Below are 25,549 nucleotides of genomic sequence, written 5' to 3'. Positions count from 1 at the left end.
TCTTGTGTTACGGAAACCCCTCCCCCGCTCCACTATGGGCACTGCCATCTTTGTGGCAGAATGATGGTTAATTTCCATATTTTATTTTTCTTCACAACTTTACAAACTAGGAATCATTATACTAACTTAACAGTTTAGGAAACAGACCAAGAGATTTGACTGCTTGCCAAGGTCCCCAAACTAAAATTTGCCAGTAGTGGTTAAAACCCACACCTCTGCCTCTTACTGTCCATGTTCTTGCTGCTCTGTGCCACTGCTTATTGGGTTATGAGGGCTTTGGTAACAGCCCAGTAAACAGGGTAGAAAGACAAGAATGGGTATGTACTTTCCTCTCTGCTTAAGAACTTTTTCTTATAATTACCATGTAATGAGTGGTGAATAGACCTTGTGAGAAGTAGATGTACGCTGCCCTTTGCTGCGGACTCTTAGTTGCTGGCGGCTTGGCTGTTCGTGACAGGTGCGTGTGTGACACTTTTTCAGGAATGAATTCTTGTTACAGATAGCAGAATGGAATTATATGTCTGTCTGCTCCATGATCCCACTCCTGGTGTTCACATGTAATTGTGATTGCTAGGCCTCTCTCCTCACTTAGTGCATTAAAGAGTCACATCCAGGACTGCTGCTTCTGCCTGCTCCATGACCACAGTGCGTTTGTATATTGCCCTGAGCTGTCAGCAGAACATTTTGCTGAATATCCTTTTTTGTTGTTGCTCTGCAACCTCTTTTCCCTGGCCTTTCTTAGTTGTGTAAAGTAAGTTTCTTTTTTGGCCTTTCCATCCCAAAGAGGGAGCAGTTACTGCAAAGAAGCTTGAAGTATGAAGTGAGGCATCATAGAGATTAAAATGAATGGTTAGACAGCTGGCAGGATGAAATGAGACTTTCTTGGTGCCTGGTGTGTGATTCGGCTCTGATTATCTCCTTTCTCCCTCATTTTCAAACCTGCCTCTGTATCTAATCCACCAGTGGGTACTCCAGTACCTTGTCTATAGGGAGCTTAACCAGTGCAGTACTCACTGCTCCTTGCAGGAACCAGGAAAGAAAGGTTACAGCCTAGCCCCATCCTCTCCATCTCTGAGTAAGGCAGTAAAGTGGGATTAGACAATCTTCCATAAAAAACAACTGTGTGTTTCCCATATGGTTGCACATGCCCAGGTTTGGCTTCCTCCCAGGTACTCAAGCCCAGGTACTTGGAGAAGAATGCATTTTGTATCTTCTTATCTCAGATTTTTGAGCACCACCAACTGGAATTCACTCTCTTCTGTCATTGGATATAAATAAGAAAGGAAGCTCTTAAAAATGAAGACTATTGGCATCTATTATCACAATATTGCAAGTTATTGACATATTTCTAGTAATCCTGTGCACTGATTTGTTGAGGTTTGATACTTTTTTATGTTGGTATTTATTTTTCAAAGCAACTTAGTTGTTTTTCATGTTAAATTCCTCTGTGATTATAATGCTCAATTGATGATTATAGCTCAAAGAAATCTGGTACTTGAGTATCCACAAATGTTAGGTAAAAGTTCTCCATTTCTGAATGAAATCACTTATAATTTATATTTATCTAATCAGAGTAAAGGTAAGCCCATTTAGATGGGTAGTATGGAATATTTCAGACCATTCCATTTTGATGAATTGGCTATTGCTAGAAATTGGCGTTAAACTGCGACAATAAAATGAACTTTGTGTCTGTGACTCAAAGTCATCAATGATAACATTGTAGACCCTGTATAATTTAAGTGGATACATAATAGGGAACTTGAGCCAAGATAGAGATACAAGAAATATTTTATGTGAATAAATCTTTTCTTTGGAGTTCAGAACAGTTTGCAAACAAAAATCCCAGTTTCATATAGCATCTTTTAAGAGTTTTTGTTTTAGTGCAGCTCACAGCTGAACTAGAGGATGAATTGAGACTCCCCTCACCACCCCATCCCCCCAATTGCCAGTCATCATTAGACTAAGGACTGGAATCCAGGTTTCTGACTCACAATTTAAATGTATTTTCCTTTGGACAACCAGATGGATCCTACTCAGAGGAAAGCTTAATTTTGGCCATTTAAGAGGCAGTTTTCTATGAAATAGGTGAAGCTAGAAGAAACTAATTTTGAATGGAAAATGATCCCCCCCAAATTTTAGTTTTAAGAGCAAAGCTGTGATTAGAGCTTGAAGCATATTAAAGGTAAGAACAAAAGGTGGTATTTCCCACAAAAAAGATAATAGGAAATTACAGAATTACCAGGTGTGAATGGTCTTTGATAAATATACAGTGTGCTCAAGAAGTGAGATATTGGCCCTGGCCTGTTTGCTCAATGGTTAGGACATCCACCTACAGACCGAAGGGGGGGGCAGCCAGTTGATGTATCTTTCTCATGTTGATGTTTCTCTCTCTCTCCCTCTCTCTCTCCCCTCCCTCTCTGTCCCCCAACCCCTCCTCCACCATCCCTCCCTTCCACTCTCTCTAGAAATCGATGGAAAAACATCCTCAGGTGAGAATTAAAAAAAAAAAAAAGTGAAATACTAGAATATAGAAGTCCTATTTCCTGGGCTGCTTTCCCCCAACCAAATCAGGATAAGAAGAAGCCTTACATTTATTGAATGTAGGTCCATAGCTGGTATTCCTTTATGAAATTAGAAATTTCTCCTCGTTTCACATCACAAGTAAGCTCTTTTTTCTTGTTTCTCCCAATCAGATACTTTCTCTGTCCACCTTGGGAGTTCCATTTCTGTCTTACTCTTTTCCACATTACTCTAGTGACCTAAACTAATTTGTCAGTAACACCTTGTGTTTGGAGAGAGTCTGGTTATATTTGTAGGTTCAGCTCCACACTGAATTTCAACAGGATGTGGGTGGGTGTGTGAGTCTATAATGAGGCATTCCTGCTTGTGGTTGTTGCATGGTAGTGAGGATGGCTATATTCAACAGTAAATTCATACTTCTTTAAACATTTTAGTAGATAAACTTAGATTACAGTAAGCCTGTGTGCTGGCTCTCATTTTTAAGTTAAATGATTATTTGACTTTTCAATTGAAATTCTTTATGCATATTCTTTAACATGAAGAATCTTATCTCTTGAAAGAGAAAACTGGCCTACAAAATAAAGCTCTTCTCATATGCCCCCATCCAAAATGCTGTTAACTATAGAACAGTGGGAAATGCTGAAGTGAAAGCAGAAGTCCTAATTGCCACATACAACATCCCCACATGTCGTCCCCTGCTATTGCTGATCAGCTTTTTGGAGGTATGTTTCAAAAAGGAACTGCCTTGAAAGGCATTTCTGTTGTTATGGTTATTGGTATAGCTCAGATATACTTGCTTTTGGATGCGACTATAGAAATATAATGTTATCTAAATGAAGTGTTTGTTTATTTATAATAAACAGTTAGTAATAAACATTATTGCCGGGACGAGCAGTCATCTGTCTTCTGTCCTGTTAACAACAGGAATTCAGAATATGGGTTACAAATGCCTCCTCCCTCTCACATGCAGCCTTCCTTTATTACTTTCTTCCACCCTACCAATTCCTACTTCTCACCTTCCACTCCTGCCCTAGTCCGCAGAATTTTAGTAATTAGTTTATGTGAAATGAAAAAGGTTGAAAATCGCTGGTCTAGACTAGTCAGTATACTGCCAGGCCATGGCTAAGAAGGAATGCCTGAAGTCTTTTCTTTGTTCTCCTCATTCTCGAGTCCCTTAGGCTGAAAATAGTCAGGCGTACAGATGGGTTTGCTGTTGAGCCTGGCTGGATGTCTAGAACTGGTCCAAATCTTTTTTTTTTTTTTTTTTACTTTTATGGGGAGCCAACTCCAAATCAGTCTGGGAGCCTCCCAGGGTGTAAATAATTGAACCTCGGGACTCTGTGTGAACCATCCTTTGGGCCACTCTGGATCCTGCAGGTTCTGGTAACTAGATGAATCTAGACTGGAGAAGGGCTTGATTCGTGACCATGATTCACCTAAACCAGGGGTGGACAAACTTTTTGACTCGAGGGCCACAATGGGTTCTTAAACTGGACCGGAGGGCCGGAACAAAAGCATGGATGGAGTGTTTGTGTGAACTAATATAAATTCAAAGTAAACATCATTACATAAAAGGGTATGGTCTTTTTTTTTTTAGTTTTATTCAGTTCAAACGGGCCGGATTTGGCCCATGGGCCGTAGTTTGCCCACGGCTGACCTAAACCTACCTCTGACTTTGCTTCAGAATGCAAGTGCATATTAGCTACATGAGGAGGTTATGGCAGGTTAGGCAGAAGCAAACTCAGAGCTTCTGAAAGGTCATCTAGCTTAGTCCCTTTATTTTGCAGATGAGGAAACGGTAGCACAGAGCGAGAATTATCTTTAATTTAGAAGGCATTGTAAAGTCATTCATTCTGACCTGTCAACATCAACATCTAGGGATGTCTCCCCTAAAATGCCTGACAGCTGGTCACCCAGAGCATGGTCTGGGGAACTCATAATTTTAAAGAGAGAATAGCTCTAATTAAAAGAGCTAACTGAATTGAAATCTTTCTCTGTAACTTTTATCTTCTCAGTGGTTCTAATTTAGTTCCTTTCCCATGTAACAACCCCCAAGGTAAGACCACTTCAAACCCCCAAGTTAGCAAATATCACTATAGCATATACTTTTCTTTTTTTAAAATATGTTTTATTGATTTTTTACAGAGAGGAAGGGAGAGGAATAGAGAGTTAGAAACATCGATCATCTGCCTCCTGCACACCTCCTACTGGGGATGTGCCCGCAACCAAGGTACATGCCCTTGACTGGAATCGAACCTGGGACCTTTCAGTCCACAGGCTGACGCTCTATCCACTGAGCCAAACCGGTTAGGGCAGCATATACTTTTCTTAATCAAAGTACCGCTGAAAAAGAACTTTATTGAATCTATAAAAACATGGCATTCTATACTCTTTCATATATATTTTTTTAAATATATTTTATTGGTTTTTTTTTTTTTTTTTTTTTTTTGAGAGGAAGGGAGAGAGATAGAGAGTTAGAAACATGGATGAGAGAGAAACATCGATCAGCTGCCTCCTGCACATCTCCCACTGGGGATGTGCCCGCGACCAAGGTACATGCCCTTGACCGGAATCGAACCCCGACCGTTCAGTCCGCAGGCCGACGCTCTATCCACTGAGCCAAACCGGTTTCGGCTATACTCTTTCATATATTTAAAACTTGTTTTCTGAGCTAAGAATCACTACTTTCTTAGTTTTCTTCACTTTCTCTTCATTTCTGTAACTGGCACTAGCATTTAGCTCTTTCCATGAAACTTTTAAAAAACAAACCTACATTTTATCACTTTGTGAGTCTAATTGTACAAAACTACCAGGAGTTTTGGTAGCAGAACTCACCCCTGTAACCTGTCTGTGATTTCTATTGTCTCCTTCTTAGCCTGTGAAGAGTTTCCCAACTGGTCTTCTTACCCTCCAGCCTTCTCGTGCCCAAATATAAATTCTTTGCTTCTGTTAGAATGATTTGTCTAAAATGCAAATTTGATCATGTTAACTTCCTTAATTCAGTGGTTCCTCAGCACTCAGTGCTTCAAAAATTTTCCACTAAGTGACAACTGATGATAGAGGAGCCTTTCTCAGCTGGATTTCCATGAGAGAATTAATCCCTGATACCATTAGACATCCATTGTATGTAAATGTATTACTTTATCCAGTGCATCTGGAATGATGCTAGTTATGTACAGTCTTGAGGAGAATTGAGAAAATAGTCACTCAGATAATTTTTTTTGTTCTGTGGTTCAGTTGAGGAACCCAGTATGAAAGGTGGAGGAAAGAGAGAATGTTATGTCTTCAGTAGGCACAGAAGCATGACTCGGAGCCACCTCCAGAAAAAACCTGCCAGATTCCATTGAAGTCTGGGGTCTCATCTTTAAATGTATGTCACTATTGCATTCTACTGCATAGTAAGTCCAAGGAGAAAAATGTTTTAAAATACTTATCAGTGGAAAAAGTTGATTTTCCAGGAAGATTTTCCTAGGGTTCGTAGAACTACAAATAACTACATTTTTTACCCTGTAGTGGACATTTTACATATGCTATATTACTTACTATCTCTAGGAAAATTACCCAAGATCACACAGCTAGTCAGGTGTCAGAGTCAGTGTTCTAACCCAGTATGTCTCAACTCTACAACTTGAAACTGAGTTGAGAGTCAAGAACCTAAAAGTCTTTGCACATTTCTAAGTTTATCTTCACCAGAAGGTAGGATTTTTTTTCGTGGTCAAATTATTATTGTGGTTCAGATCATGAATAATTCCATACTTTGTATGCAAAACATAACTAACCTTGATTATCCAAAACAAAAGTAAGCAGTGATGCAGGTAATTCCATATAACAGGGAATCTTGTCTCTTTTTGGTGGCTCTGAAACATATTAAATTACTTTTTAAGTAGCAGATATACTTTTCTAATTGTTTTGTCTTGGTGGTTATTTACATATTGTCATTTCTTTCTTTTTTTAATATGGAACGCTTCATGAATTTGCATGTCATCCTTGCGCAGGGGTCATGCTGATTTTCTCTGTATCGTTCCACTTTTAGTATATGTGCTGCCAAAGCGCGCACCATATTGTCATTTTTTGAGTACTCTTTAGCTAGTTATAGGAGCTGGCATTTTTGGCAAGAGGAAGCCATCTTGGTATTGAAAATTTGGTTTTAGGTAAATCCAACCCAGGTGACAGAATTGACTCCATTTGTGTCTGCTTACCCAAAGCACTTGGGAAAGCATAAATGCTAAAGTACCAAGGCCTTAGAAGTTGCCCCTCACCCCCTGCCTCCCCAGTCTGGCATTTACCTAGCCATCTGGAATCCAGTTTCTGTTAGGTGTTCAGAGAGAACTTCTGGAATGCCCTGTCAATGGCCACATTCAACACAGAATTTCAAGGAGATCTGGCTCTTTTAGCTCCTCTGAGAAGCTGGAACAAGGCTGAAATTATTGCTAATGGAGGGAACCACAGTGGCTGTTTTCAATCATCTCTGACTACACCTTTGAATTTCTGGTTCTTTCAGAAAGCTTGAAATATGGAAGTCTAAGGGCATCCCGAGGATGGTGTACAGAGCCCTGTGAGGTTCTTTTATTTGTAACCTCCTGCCTCCTTTGTTGTTCTAAACTTCCTTTTCACCATGAATTACTAAAGATTGCATCTTAGTACCCGATACCCTTTCCATTAAGTAAAAGAGAAGAAGAATTAGACTAGAAGGAAAGTCCAGAGTTAGGGTTAGAAAACCTACTGAGTCAAAGGGGAACTTTGCAGAGGAGTGGAATGAAAATTATTTCCTTAGACAGTAGACAAATATTCAGGAAACACCTCTGCACCCCAAAGATAGGCACAGCTGCCACACAGTGCCTATTAAAGGGAGTTTCAGAGTTATGAGCAAACAGCTGATTCTCTTGGTTCTTGGGCTGTTGCTGTTGGTGACAGGAAACCTTGTTCCCCAAGCTGCTGGCTTCCTGTTTTATTTTTACTCTTAGCAGATCAGAATGTCCATAACAAGGAGCAGTCTGTTCCAAAGGGTTCTACTCCCCCTTTGAGCCTGAAGGGCTTTTACTTTTTTTTTGTTTAACTTTTGGTTGGACAATATGCTGGTTCACTTTTAAGATCTATGATATTTAGTTTGGTTTAAACATTTTGTATTCACAATCAACTTTTTGGTGATGAACTGGTGTTATAAGATTTGATGTAAGTAAACCTCTCTTTTCCTTTTTTTGTTGTTGAAGAGGAGTTTGCAGTATTGGGGACTTGGGTGTGTTGCCTTTATGTTTCGCCTTTTTACTTAAAGTGAATCTGCCATTTGCCCTAGCATGAAAATCATTAGACTGTTTTGGATAGCTTTAGTTTTACAAAATAGGGAAATAGTATGCCATGGCTGTAGTCATGTCCGTTTTGTTGAGACTAAAACCTGCTTCTATCCTTGTAAAGCTCGGAATGTGGTAATCTAACTCTGAAACAATAGCTCAAAATGAACCTGAAGTGCTGGGGGATTTCCTAGGGAAAGGCGCTCAGCCGACAGGATAAGAAACAGTAACTGGAAGGTTTCCAGGTCTGCTCCAGACACTTCCTGCTGTCTCAAGAGCCGTTGGCCCAGGTGTGTTGAACCAGATGGGAGAGAGAAAGGGAACTGTTGGGTAGAAGGAAAAGGACTAGGGAATCTTAAAGTACAGTTTGCTCGGCATCATGTTTGACATATTGAACATGTAAATTTTTCCTTAATATTCTTTCTGTCAATTTACAGACTGAACTTTAGCAGTGCTAATGAATACTGGCAGCTAGTATTTAGTTGTACATTAACAGTCGTTCATCAGGGAAGAACTGGAGAAATTATGTCCTGATGTAGATCCATGGAATCACTATTGGTAACTTAATTTCATTGGGGAGATGAGATTATCAGATGACAAAAGCTCTTTTTTGATCCTTATAATTGATCATCTGGAATCTGATCTACCCTGGACACCCCAAGAATAGGATCTGTACCTTCTAGGATCTGCTGAATGGGCTGTTTTCTGACCATAACTCCTTGCCTCTGGAGATTCTTGTTGGTTAGAGCACAGTTGTTTTAGGTTTTTAGTTTTTTTTAAATGCTGTCTGTAGTACCCCAGCCAGCAGTCACCAGTGCAGAATCTCTGCACTTATCCAGCAATCCTTTACTAAACCTTAAAAAGGTGGTGGTTGGGGGAGGTATTGAGGGGATTCTTTTTTTTTTTTTTAAATATATTTTATTGATTTTTTACAGAGAGGAAGGGAGAGGGATAGAGTGTTAGAAACATCGGTGAGAGAGAAACATCAATCAGCTGCCTCCTGCACACTCCCCACTGGGGATGTGCCCGCAACCAAGGTACATGCCCTTGACTGGAATCGAACCTGGGACCCTTGAGTCCGCAGGCTCACGCTCTATCCACTGAGCCAAACCAGTTAGGGCAAAGGTGGTGGTGGTGGGGATTCTTTAAAAAAAAAAAAAAAAAAAAAAAAAGATAGGGAGAGAGAAGATTTTTTAAAGCTGTTTTAGATCAGAGCAAGACAAAAAGACTTACTCTGCCCTAGTGTGCCTGGAATTTGTGGTTGAGTAATACTTTCCTGTTATTTCTTTTTTAGGTTGTTTTTCATCATTCAGAACATTGCCTGAAGCAGGTCCACCATGCCGTTAGTAACGAGGAACATCGAGCCAAGGCACCTGTGCCGTCAGACGTTGCCTAGTGTTAGAAGCGAGCTGGAATGCGTGACCAACATCACCCTGGCAAATGTCATCCGACAGCTGGGCAGCCTGAGTGAGTGCCGCAGAGAGCCTGTGCTTTGCCCTCAGGGGTCGTTGGTGCTCTTTATTTAGTTCCCTTCTCCTCCTGTGTAACTATTTCTCCCCCATCTGCCTTCCCTAGGTAATGCAAAAATGTATCCCACCCCCTCTCCCCCAAGAGAGGCTGCTTTTTGGTACAGACTCTTCCCCTCAACCCTTTCTTCATCTGCCACCACCCTCTAGGCTCCCTCCACCTCCCTCTCCACCTGCTTCTAAAGGAATCTGTAGGAAGGGTGGCAGGAAGGGCTGCAGCAGAAACTGCAGATGGAATGACAGAGCAGAATTCTGTGTGTGTAAAGTGGGAGGTTCACAGAACAGTATCTTGGGTTGGGGAATGTGCCTGTAATTGCACGAACTGTTCAATGTAGCCTGACTTTGTTGAAGCCTCAAATGTGCCAATAGTCACATCTACCCGACATCCCCCACCCCCTTTCTTCCCAAAGAGGAGTAAAGCAAACATGCACTCGGAGAGATTCTGGCTGACTTGTCTACCCTGGTACACATTTAATTGTGCTGCAAGCCCCCAGGTCCAAGTTCAGGGTACAGATTACTTCTGCAATCTCCGGGGTATTGGGAGTTTTGCAAGCTGCGTGAACACACAGTGACACAAATTGTAGCTGGAGCCATTCTTCTCTAGGAGGAGGATGGGGGGAGGGTGTAGTCCAGTCTGTTTTGGAGCTGAGGGAAGGCCAGCTCAACTGTATCTTTTTTTTTTTTTTTTTTTAATTGGCAAGAATGAATGAGACTGCCTTGGGTGGGGTACATACATGTGGTTTGGATTTCATTGTGAATCAAGCTGACTTTGTTTGCTTGAAGCTGAGGTATGGGAAGGGCAGATGCTTAGATAGACTGTGCATTTGTGTAGTGCCACTCCAGCTCCCCATAAGAACCTCCATCAACATGGTATTTTAGTGATCTTCCTTAGCAAAGGCATCTTGGTGTGAATTATTTCAGACATTCACTCCTCCTGTCGCATCACTGTCCTTAGTAAAGGCAGTGGAATAGTATCAAGAAAGCCTGCATTCCCCCAGATAGTAATAGACCCTGCCTTTAAAATAGGGGCCTGAGGAGACAGAGCGCAGTGACCAGATGATATATGGGGTCTGAGATTCCTAAGCCTTCACCTAGCTCAGAGGCCACCGCGGTTGATCCAGGACTTAGGGAAACCTGGATGGGCATCAGGAGGAAACGAAACCCTGTCGATGCCTGCCTTACACAAAGGAACGTGGACAGCAGTGCAACAGCAGTGCAGCTGGCAAGGAAGCACATGAAAGCTGCAGAGTGCCTCACTGCTTCTTAAAAGCATCATTTCTGCCTCTGTCACCCTGCGTAGGCCAAATGGGTGGAAGGCAATCACACACTGGTTCCTTCTTCATAGGACAAAGGACATCCAGCTAATGATGCTGCTTATGCTCACTCAGCAGGAGTCAGGCTCGCTCTCAGGTGTTTTTCGGGGTAGTGTTGATGGATGACATTGCTCACTCTCCCGTCTGTGGTCAGACCTCTCCTACCTTAAGGAAGCTGATCTGAGGGCCAGGATCAGCTTGTGCCTACAGAGACAGGATTTCCTTACTTCGTGGAGCTGATGACCCTTTATTCATCCTCTAAACATCTATTGAACATACTTTATGTTTAGTGCTGAGGGGATGCAGCAATGAGAAATGGTCTCTGGCCTTAGCCGGTTTGGCTCAGTGGATAAAGTGTTGGCCTGCAGACTGAAGGGTCCCGGGTTCAATTCTGGTCAAGGGCACATGCCTGAGTTTAGGTTTGATCCCCAGTAGGGGGCATGCAGGAGGCAGCCAATCAGTGATTCTCTCTCATCATTGATGTTTCTATCTCTCTCCCTCTCCCTTCCTCTCTGAAATCAATAAAATATATATATATATTTTAAAAAAGAAAAGAAATGGTCTCTGCCTTTCAGGAGCTTATAATCTACCAGAGGAGACAGAAATAAATAAATCTTAAGGGGAGAATGGGGAGAGGGTGAGAAGGAAACTCATATTTGTTGACTGCCTACTTTATCCCAGGTTTTAATAGGATCTTGACATACATGATCTCATTTAATCTTCTCAATAATCCTGTAAAAATAGATGATATTTCTATTTTTTCAGATGAAGGAATGAAGGCTCAGAAAAGTAAGATAACTTGCCTAGAGAGACAGCAGCCAGTAAGAGGCAAGTCAGTCTCTGCTGTGAGTTGCTAAGTTCAAGGCTCCTTGAAGATATCGCTGCTCATCAAGGATTTCTCGTCTCAGTCCCCTGCGCTCTGTCTCTGCCAATAGGGCCCTGGTTCAGACCTTTGTTGACTCTCACCTAAACTATTGCCCTAGCCTCCTTCTGGCTTCCCTTTCTCTGATCAACCCCTCAACCTGTACACCAAAAAATCTTACAATTTTTAAGCCTATACCCTGCCACAGTTGTCTACCAAACATGCAAATATCACTTTTTACTTTTATAATTCTGAGTTGTTTGAATTTTTAAAAGTTAAGGCTGTGACCTAACTGGTTTGGCTCAGTGGATGGAGTGTCGGCCTGCGGACTGAAGGGTCCCAGGTTTGATTCCGGTCAAGGGCATGCGCCTTGATTGCAGGCACATCCCCAGTGGGGGGTGTGCAGGAGGCAGCTGATCGCTGTTTCTTTCTCATCGATGTTTCTGGCTCTCTATCCCTCTCCCTCTCTTTAAAAAAAATCAATGAAATGTATTTTTTAAAAAAACTTAAGGCTGTGTTAACTTTTGTAGTTTAAAAAGTGTTTTTAAACTAAGAGTACAAATGTTAACTATCTCCCCTGTGCCTCACTAGGGAATTACCTAAAAAGTTCCTTGGTCTGTCATCATTCAAGACTCTTCAAGACCTGCTTTCCTTTCCAGCCTCATTTTCTGCAGTCCATCTTCTCCCATGTTATAGTCTTTTTAAAGAATTTAAAAGGAACAAAGGAAAATACGGGGAAAGGGAGGAAGAAAGAATGAATGATCAGCTCCTTGTAGTTCCTCATAGAGCATACTCGCATACCTTCACACTGTTTCCCCTGCCTGGAAGCCCTTGCCATCTTTATAGCTGATCTCTAAGGCCCAGCTCTGGGATCTCCTCCTCTAAGTTGGACTAAGTGCTCCTCTGAGCTCCTATTACATGCCTGTATTAGTACCTCTCACATTAGATTGAAAATTATACATCTTAGATTAAAAGTTCTTTGAAGGCAGGAATCATGTGTTGTTCGTCCTTGAACCCCAGTCAGTGTCTGTCTTATATAGTACTTGGCACCCGGTAGAAGCTCAGTAAATGTTTGTTGAGTGATTCATACCTGTATTCTCCTCACCACCTCATGCTGTTGGTGCACAGTGAATACAAGGAAGGAAGGAAGGAATACTACCTGTAGGGAGTAGGCACACAGCTGGGGATAGGCAGGGTCAAGGAAGGCTACATAGAAGAGATTCCATTTAAACCAGACCTTGAAAGATGCTGGGATTTCATCTAGCAGAGAGGGACGCAGGAATGGACTCTCGTGTGCTTCAAGCTCATGGTCTTGGCCTCATGTATTGTACTGTAGCCAGAAGTGCTCAGTCCAGTAGGGAAGGTGTGATTATGGAATGGATAAAGCACCAAACTAAAAGTTCCATAGCTGTGGATTGCTTTGTGAGAGCATATCCAGAATTCATATTTTCCCTTAGCGCAGTGAGATTGGTATTTCACATATTAGGTTGCCATACCTTAGGAATTAAAGGCACAGCCAGCCAGCACTTTTGACCACCCAGGAGGGTGCCGCCCCCATTTGGGTCATTAAGAAATCATGCTCTGATGTTGAATTTAATAACCAAGTGTATTGGGGTCATGCCATTGGGGGAGGGAGGTGCTTCAAGAGTCCCACTCAGGCTTCAACGAGAGTAGCTTCACATTTTAAAAAACTCAGTTTTACCATGTAATATTTAGGTTGAAGAGTTCCACTGCAAAGGGAGAAAAATGATGACTGATTTGCAAAACGTGTTGTCCATTATGAATGTCCCTATGTGATAGCGGGTCTGTCTTGGTAATCTGAATGAGTGAAATGTAACTCTGAACAAGGCACTGCGGTTTTCTCCTACAGTTGTAGTAATTTTTAGTACTTGAAGAATAGGGACTATCAAATTACTGACTGGAATTAATATTTAAAATTTCTTCTAAGCATACAACATGATTTTTAGATATTCACACTCTTAAAAGTCATCTGATATGGCTGAGTAATATAAGGAAGAATCTCATTGTAAAAATTTACATTTAAGCCTGTGACAACTTGGTGAGGTAGATACAGTTATCCCTGTTTTACAGATGAGGAAACTGACGCTGAGAGATTGTGATTTGCTGACACGTGCACAGGTGTAAACAAAGAAACCGAGACTTCAGTTTTCTGGTTTGAAGTCTACTGCTTCCATGTGTCATCTTTCGCTCTAAGCATACCTTGGGCCTGATGGGATGTAACAAGGGGAAGCCTTCACACCACCTCACTTTCTCTTCAGATAGCATTCTGAGTGTTGCCATTTTTATATGTTGGGTTTCTTTGTAAGATTTTATCTTGAAAACCACTGTGCCACACAGTAAGCCTCTACTCCTATCACTGCTCCCTTCACTGAGGAGCAGGAAATCCTAGGTACTCTCATGTGACCTAAAGATAAGTTAATTTGGGGTTTTCTTTTCCTCCAGAACAGCTGGAGGGACAACAGATATTTTTGAGCCTGGTTTATTTTCCACACATAATGTTGCATGTTTCTCTGCTTTAGCCTTACACTCACGATTTTCTCTTACCTGGATGAGCAGGGTACAGTATGGTTTGAGCTTGTCAGCCAGTTTGAGTCATTTGAGCCCAGGAGCTCCCCGTAGCTGTTTAGATCACAGAACTATTCAGTATGCAAAGACTTGCTCCTTTCCTTGATTAGAAACTCCTTATTGACTAAATTTACCAGCAATTCAAAATATGATTAGTCTTATCCTTACTCTCCAGGTTACACTGGAAGGTGAACTGCAGTTTACCCTGAAGGTGCAGTTTTGGACTAATCCACTCCCCCACCCCCCCAGGCGTGGACTAAGCATAAATGAAGTTTAGAACCTAAAAATGAGAGTCCATTTTAAATAGTTCTCAAAGAAATTATCTTATGCCTGCCTTCACTGTGCAAGTAAGAAACTCACATGGTATATTAGTTTATATGCACCACTTTTCATTCCTACAAGAATGTGCTTGCTTTGTGGCTTGGAGTGACAATATGAAGGTAGCATCAAATTGCTCTTCTGTTTCTTTGGCTTTCATTCTCCTTGTATCACGGGGTTGAAAGTACAGAAATTGATGGAACTCTTTTCTTTTTCTAAAAACGACATTGTAGAAAGAGACCACTGGTATGTTGTTGTTTTTTCAGGGGGGGGGGGAGTGCTTGAAAGTTTTAGCTTTTCACTTTTTCCCTGAGATATGGATTTGAAGGATATAACCTAGAGCAAAGACTTTCAAAACTGTAAGTTATAAAACATAGAATAAGCTTTTCACCCCTTAGAAGAAGTTGTAAGTCTCTGCTGTGAGTTGCTGGTAAGTTCAAGGCTCCTGGAAGATACCACTACTCGCCAAAACCGGTTTGGCTCAGTGGATAGAGCGTCGGCCTGCGGACTGAAAGGTCCCAGGTTCGATTCCGGTCAAGGGCATGTACCTGGGTTGCGGGCACATCCCCAGTGGGAGATGTGCAGGAGGCAGCTGATTGATGTTTCTCTCTCATCGATGTTTCTAACTCTCTATCTCTCTCCCTTCCTCTCTGTAAAAAATCAATAAAATATATTTAAAAAAAAAAAAAAAAAAAGATACCACTACTCATCATGGTTGTTCAATATACTTTTGAGGCTCCACTGAGGATGTAATGTCTTATTTTTCATGTTAATTTAGACACCTAGAAGATCCTTCTAACTTCTCGTCTGTTTTCCAGAACCATTTACAAGGTGCTTTTACAGAGTAGTGAGGGGTTAAGGGCTATAGGCAAAGGTGCAGACATATTGTCTACCTTGCAGGATTCATTTTTTGTATTATACCTTTCAATTTTATTCAGATTGCTTTGAGTTTTGTGACTCTTCATAGTTTGCCAAGAAGGCTCAGTTGTAGAACATATGCAGAGTGCCCAGCTATGGAGACTATGTCTCTGCCTCCAGAAGCAGCCATCTGCATGAAACCCCAACAATCTTGAGGGAGAGGGAAGGCTCTTTCGGAGGTGGGGAATATGATCTTTAGTGGCCAATTTTTCTGACCTTTTATGTCACTGTTATGCACTGATGAGTTGGTTTCTTTGTTCAGGTAAATATGCAGAGGACATTTTTGGAGAGATCTTCACTCAGTCAAATACCTTTGCCTCTCGGGTAAGCTCCCTTGCTGAGAGGATTGACCGCCTACAAGTTAAAGTCACTCAGCTGGATCCCAAGGAAGAAGAAGGTAAGGAAGCTGAGCTCAGCACTTGCAGGCTCTGCTGAGCAGTTTCTTATAATTTTTTTCCTGATTTGTAAAAAAAAGTGAGAGGAGAAATCACAGAAACCTATGGAGTTCTGCTTTGAAGTAGCACGAGCTTGGGTGGCATAGAGAAATCTTTTTAGCGCGACCACACTCCCACACACGCCCTCTCTCCCATTCCCCCAATTCCCTCTTTCTCAGACCTCCCCTCCCCCAATCGCACTCTGCTACCATAAAAGTACTTGGAAGATTCATTCCTCCTCAGGAGAGGCCTGCTAGATCTGGCCACATAGTAAACCTTTGTGTTGCCTCATTTTGTTCCGTCTGAAATGGCTGGGCTGCTGACAGCCTTGCGGGGCTTCCCCAGAGGGGGAGAAAAAAAGCCTGGCTGCAGACAGCCGCAGCCAAGAAATGTAGCAGCTGAGGCCTCTCCGACTGGTGTGACTCAGTGTTTGCTCAAATAGCCTGTCGTCCATTTTCTAATGCCTCCATCTTCTCTCAGTGTCACTACAAGGAATCAACACCCGAAAGGCCTTCAGAAGCTCTACCACTCAAGACCAGAAGCTTTTTGACAGAAACTCTCTCCCCGTCCCTGTCTTGGAAACATACAACACCTGTGATACTCCCCCACCTCTCAACAATCTTTCCCCTTACAGGTAACCTGGCTAGCTCCTCCTCCTTCTGACCTGTGGTTAACAATATTAGATTGTCTTTTTATTTAAAGATATTGTTTATGTCAGAGAATTGTATCAAAGAGCTTGCTACCTACCCCAGAGTTTTTTGTGGCAGCAGAAACTAACATTTACCACATAAACAGTTGTCACTTATTATTGTTTGGTTTCTAAAATTCATACATTGAAAGTTGGCTATATTTTTGTATGCCACAAGTTCAGTTTGATATAGCCAGATCCATCTTGGATTCCATCCAAGGAATTTAGTTATTGTAGAACCAAAAGGACTTGTTACAAGGCAGTCGTATACTACATCCCAGGGGCAACATTCTAGCAAGGCTCCCAGTTACTCAGAAACCACTAGATTACCAGATGTTTGGGCGCGTTAGTGGGGCCAGCCTTGTGGACTGGCTGCTCTGGGCCCTGGGGGTCCTTCCAAAGCTTAAGGAGTGACTGGCATTGTTCCAAATGAGTATTGTTCGCTTTTTGAACATTCCCCTTGGAAAGGAACTACACTGCTGTGGCTGGACTTGAAAAAAGAAGGTAGCCTTGTAGACACCTTCGAGCCCTTCTCCTCTAACGGTCTGGTCATGTTATCCTGCAGATAACCACTGAGCAGGACAGAAAGTAAATATTTATCTTGCTTGCATCCATAAGTGTCTTTGAAACAGGTAAAAAGGAAGTACAGCTAGCTGGAGGCAGAGATCTTCTGTGGGACATGGGTATACTACAAAGTAGAAGGGGGGCAGGAGGTGCCAGTGCACAGGATTTCAAGGACACCTGCTGATCCCGGGAGCCTGGAATAGCATGGTAGCTTCTCACACAGATATTGAGAAAGTACCTGGCATCTATCATATATTATTATTGTGTGAAATTATATTTGTCCCTTGACTTGCAAAGGGACTAGCTATCATAGTGGGCAGAGATTTGACTCGGCAGGCTCTATTACTTAGCTGGGTTTGGGCAGTGGGAGTACACATCGGATAATATCAGAGTGAGTATGATATAGGGTGTGGTCGGATAGGATAAACAAACAATATAAAACAAGTTTATATTTTAGATAAAGGTATTTTCCTCTTTGATATTATTTCAATTATCTGAATTTGGCTTAACATAAATGAGTGGAGGTGTAGCTAACACAACAAGATTTAATATAAAAATCATTAGTGTTTGATTTGGAAATGCTTTTTGTGTGTTGTGATAGAATTGGAAGCCAGGATATAGAATTGCCTTTCCAATTTGTTTTAGTTCAGAGTAGTGTTAAAATAAATGTCCCTAAGTACACGCTTTCTGGAAAGTGAGAGAGTCTCATGCCAAAGTGTAGGATTCCAACTAGGATCGTCAAGTCTGGCAGATAACTCTTACCTTAACACTCAGTAACTCACTCTATTCCATCACAGCCACTAAGAGATGACAATTAAATCTTGTGGTCATAAAACATCTGGCTATGTGTTCTCAATAGGGCCCCCTCGTAGTTGGGGAGCTGGGGGGTGCTGGGTGGATGCTGAGCTATTCTAGAAGGGAGCAAGAAGATGGAGTACTGTGGTTATCTGTTTTCACAGAGGAATATCAGCCGCACACATATATACATTGATATGTGTATATGTATACATATGTACACATGTGAACCTAACATTGTGTGCACAGGTTTCAGGTGGGTGGGAGACCACTAATGCTTCCGAGAGAGCCAGAGTAATTGGTGCAGGGAAAGGGAACCAGTGGCAGAAATCCCCTCTGATATGCCAGGATATCTTCAGGGAAATGTCAGAAGCCATGCAGATCATTAGAAATAATCGGGATCCCTGCTGCTATAGCCCATTCTTTTCTCTGACCATGCAAATTCCTCCACCAGGAATTGAAAGTAAGGCTAAGGTTCTTTAAAAGCCAGATAAATAAAGAGGTGGCATTGAAGGAGCATTGGAACGCTGGTATGGGAGAGGAAGTAGGCAATCAATTTGAATGACTTGATTCCTGAGTGTGAAAACTGCTAACTGGTAGGTATTTGGAATATTGGATTTGGTTAGGAGCTCATCTGTCTGCTGACAGCTACTTGTCTTCATTTCTATCCCAGGGACGATGGGAAAGAGGCACTCAAATTCTACACAGACCCTTCGTACTTCTTTGATCTTTGGAAGGAGAAGATGCTGCAGGACACCAAGGATATCATGAAAGAGAAGAGAAAGCATAGGGTGAGGGGAAAGGGGCCTCTGTTCTACACATCAGTAGGCACGATTGTGGAGGGGGGATAAAAAGGAAGCCAGTCTTATGTGAAGTAATCATTCTGAGTGGCTGCTTGCTTGGATGCCAGGTGAAACACTTAAAAAATGTGTCCACTCCAAGCACAACCAAGATGAAAGTATAAATCACACCAGAAGTGTGTTTGTTCCCCCCAGCACTATTAACAATAGTATATTCAGGCTGAGTTTTAGAAATTGACTTTTCTATTCACCATTTATTTCTCTTGCAATTTGCACCTGACTCTGCTGGACACTCAAGCTAGGCTAGTCCCTTCCCTGCCAGTTTTGCAGCTCATTTCTGAGAGATCAGCACAAGGCTCTACAGTGTTTGATTTGCAACAGGAGCAGTTTAACACCTTCAGTACCGGCGGGTAGTAGAGGTGGGGGGGTAGGCCTGGTTTTGGGAGATGCTCCCCTTGGACTCCCAGGGATGTGTGTAAGCCTTTTTGACCGACCAGTTGCAGCCTCACACTCCCATTAGCATGGCTGCCAGGAGGCCCAAGAGAGTGCCAAGGGCTAGTGCAGCTGCACAGGCTGAAGAAACCCTCGTTGGTTGTTTTGTTTTAACCATTGTCTTACATCTACCCAGATGTCTATAGCTATCATTACCTCTCATCTCTCTTCACTGACAGTTGAGGCACAGTAATTCTATTATAAATTCTGTAGTTACTATATGTTGTCCAGGTAAAGCATCTCTTGAGTGTGCATCCATGGAGGTGGATGGAATTTTAGAGAAGAACATTGGAAAATGTTTTACAAAGGATTTTCTGTTTGTTTTTTTATTATAGAAAGAAAAGAAAGATAATCCAAATCGAGGGAACATAAACCCACGTAAAATCAAGACACGCAAGGAAGAGTGGGAGAAAATGAAGATGGGACAAGAATTTGTGGAATCCAAAGAAAAGCTGGGGCCTTCTGGGTAGGTGATGCTCTTGTGTACTATTGGTAGCTTTCAGAATTCGAAGGGGCCAGGACCTCAGTCTGACAGCTTTAGTGTGACACCTTTCACACCCCCTGAAGTCTGGCTGTATGGCTTAGATTGATATCACTGTTAACTACTTTAAAGTGCATCCATCTGGTGATTAAAATTTGCTAAGTTAATGAAGACACAGCAGTTTAAATAAGGTAACTGAAGTGGTGTGGGGGAAAAAACCATGGCTTCTAGTGCCCTCACTCTGCCAGGCACTGGCACGACTAAGGGCCTCAAAGGAAAGACTGAAAGGGAAAGAAAAGTGGTCTTGGGAGCCCTTTTCCTCCAGAGCATTGAGTTGAAGGTGGTGCCTGAGCGCCGGGCCTTTCACAAGAATGGGGAAGGCCCAGCAGAGAATTCGTGCACATCACCAAAGCAACTTTTCAGTCAGCCTTTGTCAGTCTCAGGAGAGAAGTTGGCCAAGGGACTGAAAGCAGGTCTCAGAGACAGTGTGGGAAAGGTCGCTCAGCCAGTATTGAGGCCATATATCTCCATGGAGAAATAGTAGATGTCAGTCTGACCCCATTTCCCAATACCAAAGCACACTAGAGGTCTAACAGAAAAAAAGGATGGTCTGAAAGCTTGGTTTGATGCTTATCCTAGTGCCCAACCTGTGTGACATTCAGAGTCAAGTCACCACAACTGCTTGGTGTGAATGCCACCCTGGTTTTCCCCTAAATGCATTGCATCCTGACTGTCAGAGAATCATACCAGCCCATGCCAGGTGTCTAAGAATGATAAAAGGGAAGAGTTGAGTTGTTCTTGCTTTAAGAAATAACTCTACCATGAAAATTTTGACTTTTAAAAATCTTGACACTTCTGACACTTGTTCTTTCTGGATTAAGAGATTTGTTTTAATGAGTGATAAAGATGGTGAGAGGAAAAACGAACCTTTCTCTCTACAGGGAAATCAGCCCTGAGGGTCCTCCATTACCTTCTCCTCCCAGTAAAAGGGCCATTTTATTCTGTAATGTCCCATCCTGTTCAGAGAGGCCCTTGTCATAGGTTCAGTGACTCTTAAGGCCAGAAGCTTGCATGTTCAGAATATGCCTACTCTTTTTATTTTTTTAATATATTTTATTGATTTTTTACAGAGAGAACGGGAGAGGGATAGGAATAGAGAGTTAGAAACATCAATGAGAGAGAAACATCAATTCAGCTGCCTCTTGCACGCCCCCCACTGGGGATGTGCCCGCAACCCAGGTACATGCCCTTGACCGGAATCGAATCTGGGACCCTTCAGTCCACAGGCCGATGCTCTATCCACTGAGCCAAACCGGTTATGGCAATGCCTACTATTTTTTAAAAATATATATTTTTATTGATTTCAGAGAGAGAGGGAGAGAGAGATAGAAACATCAATGATGAGAGAGAATCATTGATCAGCTGCCTTCTGCACACCCCACACTGGAGATTGAGTCCACAACCCAGGCATGTGCCCCGACCAAGAATCGAACTGTGACCTCCTGGTTCATAGGTTGATGCTCAACCACTGAACTATGCCAGCCGGGCAATAGGCCTACTATTTTGTGGGGTTGGGGTTCGTTGTTGTCTGTGTGTGTGTGTGTGTGTGTGTGTGTGTGTGTGTGTGGAATGGGGTTGGTGAAAACAAGGACTTTGCCTCCCATTCCCCTGTTCTTCAGCAGATTTGGAATTGGGTTGCACGGCTGGTCTACATGGACATGCTTGTTGGCGAACCTATAAAGAGATGTGTCAAACCTATAGGGCTCCAGGCCTTGGGGATTTTTCATATCAGAGCATCATTTGATTCAGTTAATTCCCTTCAACTCTGTTCTCCTTGGGGTCTATTTTTTTTTTATTAGAAATAAATTTCTGTTGTTTAAATAAATATATATAATTTTTTTCTATTTTAGAGAGAGAGGAAGGAAAGTGGCGGGGGGGGGGAGAAACAGAGAGAGAAACCTCAATGATGAGAGAGAATCATTGATCGGCTGCCTCCTGCACGCCCCCTACTGGGGAGCCTGCAACCTAGGCATGTGCCCTGACCAGGAATCAAAGGGCGACCTCCTGGTTCTCTGAGGTCTATTTTAGAAGCATTCTTTGTGGAGATGGGGCAGGGGGAGCACAGCAGGCCATATTTTGCTAGCTGCTGCTTGGTGTTTTTGTGCTTGTTTGTACGTTTGTTGTTGTTCACCCAAAGCAAATTTACCCAAAGCCCAGTGCTCTAAGGGGCAGATTTTCATAAGGCAAGCCCTGGCATCCTACTTTAATTGGCAGCTCATCTTGTTATTGATAAGAGTGCTGGCGGAGAGACCACGTCTAACAGCCACCAACACCTTGGATTTGTCCTCAGCTTGCTTTGCAGTCAAATGCCTCCTTGGCCTTTGAGCACTGCAGAGGCTTGCCGACCTCAAAACCAGGCTGTGTGCCAGTCACGTGTTTACAGCTAGCTCATTAGCCTTGGGGCTTGGCTTTGCCCTTTGCCACAGACAGACTTGGGGATTTGGGTATAGGCTGCTCCTAACATTTGGGAGAGAATTTAAAAGAACTGCTGGGTTTGACAAGCCCAACACTGAGAAAGGAACAGCATGGTTTTGATAATCTGGGTTGAATCCCATTCCTACAAACAATCCAGCAGAAATACCTGGGAGATGGTAACAATGGAATATTTAGTCCTAAAATAAAATTTCAGTATAACAAACTATATGGGGAATATACTTATTTTATTTCTCTTAATAGCTTTTGTATCAAATGCATTTTGGTGGGGTCTTTTTTAAAAATGGGAGTATCACTTGGACTTTTTAGAAAAGTTTTAAAATTGAGTTTTAGAGAGAGAAAAAGGAAGAGGCAGAAGAGACAAGCATTGATGTGGATCGAGGACCAACCAAGTGAGCCACACCAGCCAGATTTTTTAAATGACAGTTTTCGTGTTGGTTCATTGTCAGGTATCCACCCGCCTTGGTGTACCAGAATGGTAGCATCGGCTCTATTGAAAATGTGGATGCAAGCAACTACCCACCACCACCACAGTCAGACTCCACTTCTCTACCTTCTTCCTTCTCTGAGGAGAGCTTACCTCCGCCGCCAGCAGAATTCAGGTAAATGGTGGTACCTTTTCCATCTACTCTGGGTGGTTAAAAACTCAAGAACAAAATAACAGTTCCAAATCCAGGCCAGGACACTAAAGTTCAGGAAAATCTGTCTAGATAATAGAAATAATTAACATGTATTATGTGTTTGTAAGGTGCCAGGCATTATACCAAACAGTATATATGTTACTAAATTCCCACAAGAATCCTCTTGAGACAGGTACCCATTTTACAGATGAGTAAATGAGAAGGCACAGAGAGGTCAATGAACTTACCTAAGATCACTGAGCCAGTAAGAGGCAGAGTCCAACCTGATTGGAAAGCAGGTCAGTCTGACTCCAGAGCCTGTGTTCTTTACTACCACCTATACCTGGAAAGATAGAAGTCACCAAACTTACCCCTTGCATGTTACTTAGCTTTAACTCCGCATGAATTGAAGTGGTATAATTTACCACCCATAAAATACTTATTAATGACACCTTGTCCAGTTATCTAGGAACTTAGCAGACAGTCACCTTTTTCTTCTGTTGCTTCTGGTTAATTTCACTGTTGGATAGACTCTCCAGAAAGAATGAAACAAAGGGAAAGAGAGATGAAAGTTAAAATCTGTTCATTTTGATATTCATCCGTGTCCCTGGCACAGATATACAGGGGAAGAGTTAGCAAGTCATGGCTGACAAGGGCTCTGAGGAGTGTTCGGGTTTGCTTCCTCACAGTTACTTTTCCCTTTCTGGTGCCTGGTACACTTTCTCCTCTGACACTGTTCAGTCAGAGATTGGATATGTTGAGGACCCCTCAGATGGAAACCTAAAGCAAATGCTCTAAGCATCCCACCCCCGCCCCCTTCTTCTTGGCTCTTGAAACCACTAATCCCAAACTCTGCCTCCCAAATCACTTCCTGCCGGCTGTCCTGTCAGATGCAGCTAAGGCTTGAAGGTCTGTGGTAAATGGCAAGATGGTAGCTTTTCTAAGGAGTAGCTGTTGGTACAGGGCAAATACAAAGGTGGAAAAGAAGCCCTCAGCCTCACCCATGGCCTGAGAGCCTGCAGCCGAGCATACCAGACCCAGGAGAGGTGCCACTTAACCCTCTCGCAAGCTGGGTTAAGTTTGGTGGCACATCCATTTCCTGTCTCTGCCGACCCTCAGACCCTCCATTCTTTCTCAGGTTTTTACACATGAAAACTGAAAGTACCACTGCCTAAACCTACCCCACTCAGGTTTGGTCAGCTTGGCTTGAGTTCCTGCCCTCACAAGATCTAGTGAATGTTAATAACCTGAGGAACAGAGGGTGGGTGGGTGGTGGTTGAATTTTTATTCCAGTTCTTTCTTGCATGCCTTTGTAGCCTGGCTCCAGGATTAGACTGACTGTTCCTTTCCGGGGGGTTCAGGAGAGTGCCTTTTCTCGGAGAGCTGAAAGTTTGAGGGGAACCAAGAGGTGATCTTGGCTCGCCCTTACCTGTATAGGAATCCCAAGTCTGCTTCTTTCAGGTAGTTTTTCTCTCTCTGCTTAAGACTCCTCTGCTGATGGGAAGGAAGCTCATGACTTTACAAGACTGCCCATTTGATATTGGTCTGTTCTGACTATTTCCATTTTTTTTCCTATTTGAACCAAAATGAAATGATAAAATCAACCAAAATAAACCTAGGCTTATAGAATAGCTTAACTATAGGTAGTATTGCATCCTGAAAGTGATGGGTCTTTTTCTTTGTCCTTTTAGCTACCCAGCAGACAACAACCAAAGGGCATCTGGCTTAGCTGGACCCAAAAGATCCAGTGTGGTCAGCCCAAGCCACCCACCACCAGCTCCTCCCCTAGGCTCTCCACTGGGCCTCAAACCCGGCTATGCTCCACCCTCGACCCCTCCGCCTCCGCCTCCAATGATAAACGTCCCTCCCCCACCTCCACCTGGAGGACTTGGGTCCCCAGTGACCCCACCGCCACCTTCACCACCCTCTTTCCCACCTCACCCCGATTTTGCTGCCCCTCCCCCTCCTCCCCCACCGCCGGCAGCTGACTACCCGACCCTGCCACCACTTCCCTTATCCCAATCAACAGGAGGAGCACCCCCTCCTCCCCCTCCTCCTCCTCCTCCTGGGCCACCTCCTCTCTTTTATGGTGGTGCAGATGGCCAGCCTGCCCCCCCACCACCACCACTTTCTGATACACCCAAGTCCAAGTCCTCCTTGCCTCCTGTGAGCGACGCCCGCAGCGACCTGCTTTCAGCCATCCGCCAAGGTAAATCCAGTGGTGGGTCCAGGACAGGAAGCGTTGTCTTTCTGCAGCTGGGATGACTGGTTGAGGGTGGGTGAGGGGTTTGTGCCCTTCCCGGGACTAGCTTTCATTGGATGGGGAGAGATGGGACCCAGGCCTAGGATCAGCCTGAAGAAAGTCTCACCCTAAAAATAGGGGGATTTAGATTTCTTCCCACCCTGGTTTAACGTAAAGAATTCTTAACCTGGGATCTTTGAACGTCTTGAAAATGTGTGCTTTGTGTGTGTGTGCATCCATTTTGTAGCCCAGAGAACAAGAATCACATCTTGAAGGTTCTTGTTCAGCTGAACTCAGTCATTCCTTGTCCTTCACCTTTTTGCCTTTTGTATCCTTCCTGCGTACTCTCTTTCCCTCTTTCTCACCCATTGCCCTCTCCCCCTTTTTCCTCTCCTCCTCCCTCTTTGTCACCGTCTCTCCCCTCCTTCCCCTCCCTCATGGAGCATTTATTCTCTTTGTCAGAGGCCAGGCTTGATACCACGGGGCTAGAGTGGTTTCTTCTGCTTGGGATCCCCCAGGAACTGAAGGATTGTCTAGAGGAGACAAGCTAGGGCAGCTGAGCTCTGCGGTAACTGATGAATCGGGCAGACTGTGTGCTCCTAGGTGGGG

General features: G+C 43.1%; 1 protein-coding gene and 1 non-coding gene across 5 annotated transcripts in view; one reads left to right on the top strand and one right to left on the bottom strand.

Moving 5' to 3' along the window:
- WASF2 (WASP family member 2) overlaps nt 1–25,549 on the top strand; it is a 67,574-nt gene that overhangs the window by 37,820 nt on the left and 4,205 nt on the right. The window contains exons 1-10 of one of the 4 annotated variants that reach the window (XM_036352414.1): nt 1,252–1,377; nt 2,466–2,489; nt 3,146–3,242; nt 9,103–9,275; nt 15,594–15,728; nt 16,246–16,399; nt 18,486–18,603; nt 19,440–19,570; nt 22,528–22,680; nt 24,390–24,907. In XM_036352414.1, the coding sequence (XP_036208307.1) occupies nt 9,146–9,275; nt 15,594–15,728; nt 16,246–16,399; nt 18,486–18,603; nt 19,440–19,570; nt 22,528–22,680; nt 24,390–24,907 (1,339 nt within the window). In that variant the 5' untranslated portion in view covers nt 1,252–1,377; nt 2,466–2,489; nt 3,146–3,242; nt 9,103–9,145. Of the gene's footprint in view, nt 1–1,251; nt 1,378–2,465; nt 2,490–3,084; nt 3,243–9,102; nt 9,276–15,593; nt 15,729–16,245; nt 16,400–18,485; nt 18,604–19,439; nt 19,571–22,527; nt 22,681–24,389; nt 24,908–25,549 lie in introns of those variants that run through there. The other 3 variants (XM_036352412.1, XM_036352413.1, XM_036352411.1) reach the window with 3 other exon arrangements.
- LOC118677835 lies at nt 6,471–6,573 on the bottom strand. Its single transcript, XR_004974561.1, has one exon. It is a non-coding gene; the product is annotated as a U6 spliceosomal RNA (small nuclear RNA).

The sequence above is a fragment of the Myotis myotis genome, unplaced genomic scaffold (assembly GCF_014108235.1).
Source record: "Myotis myotis isolate mMyoMyo1 unplaced genomic scaffold, mMyoMyo1.p scaffold_m19_p_2, whole genome shotgun sequence".
In the NCBI taxonomy this organism is placed as follows: domain Eukaryota; kingdom Metazoa; phylum Chordata; class Mammalia; order Chiroptera; family Vespertilionidae; genus Myotis; species Myotis myotis.
The sequence above is the reverse complement of the archived record's forward strand: the minus strand, read 5'-3'. Positions and strand labels throughout refer to the sequence as shown.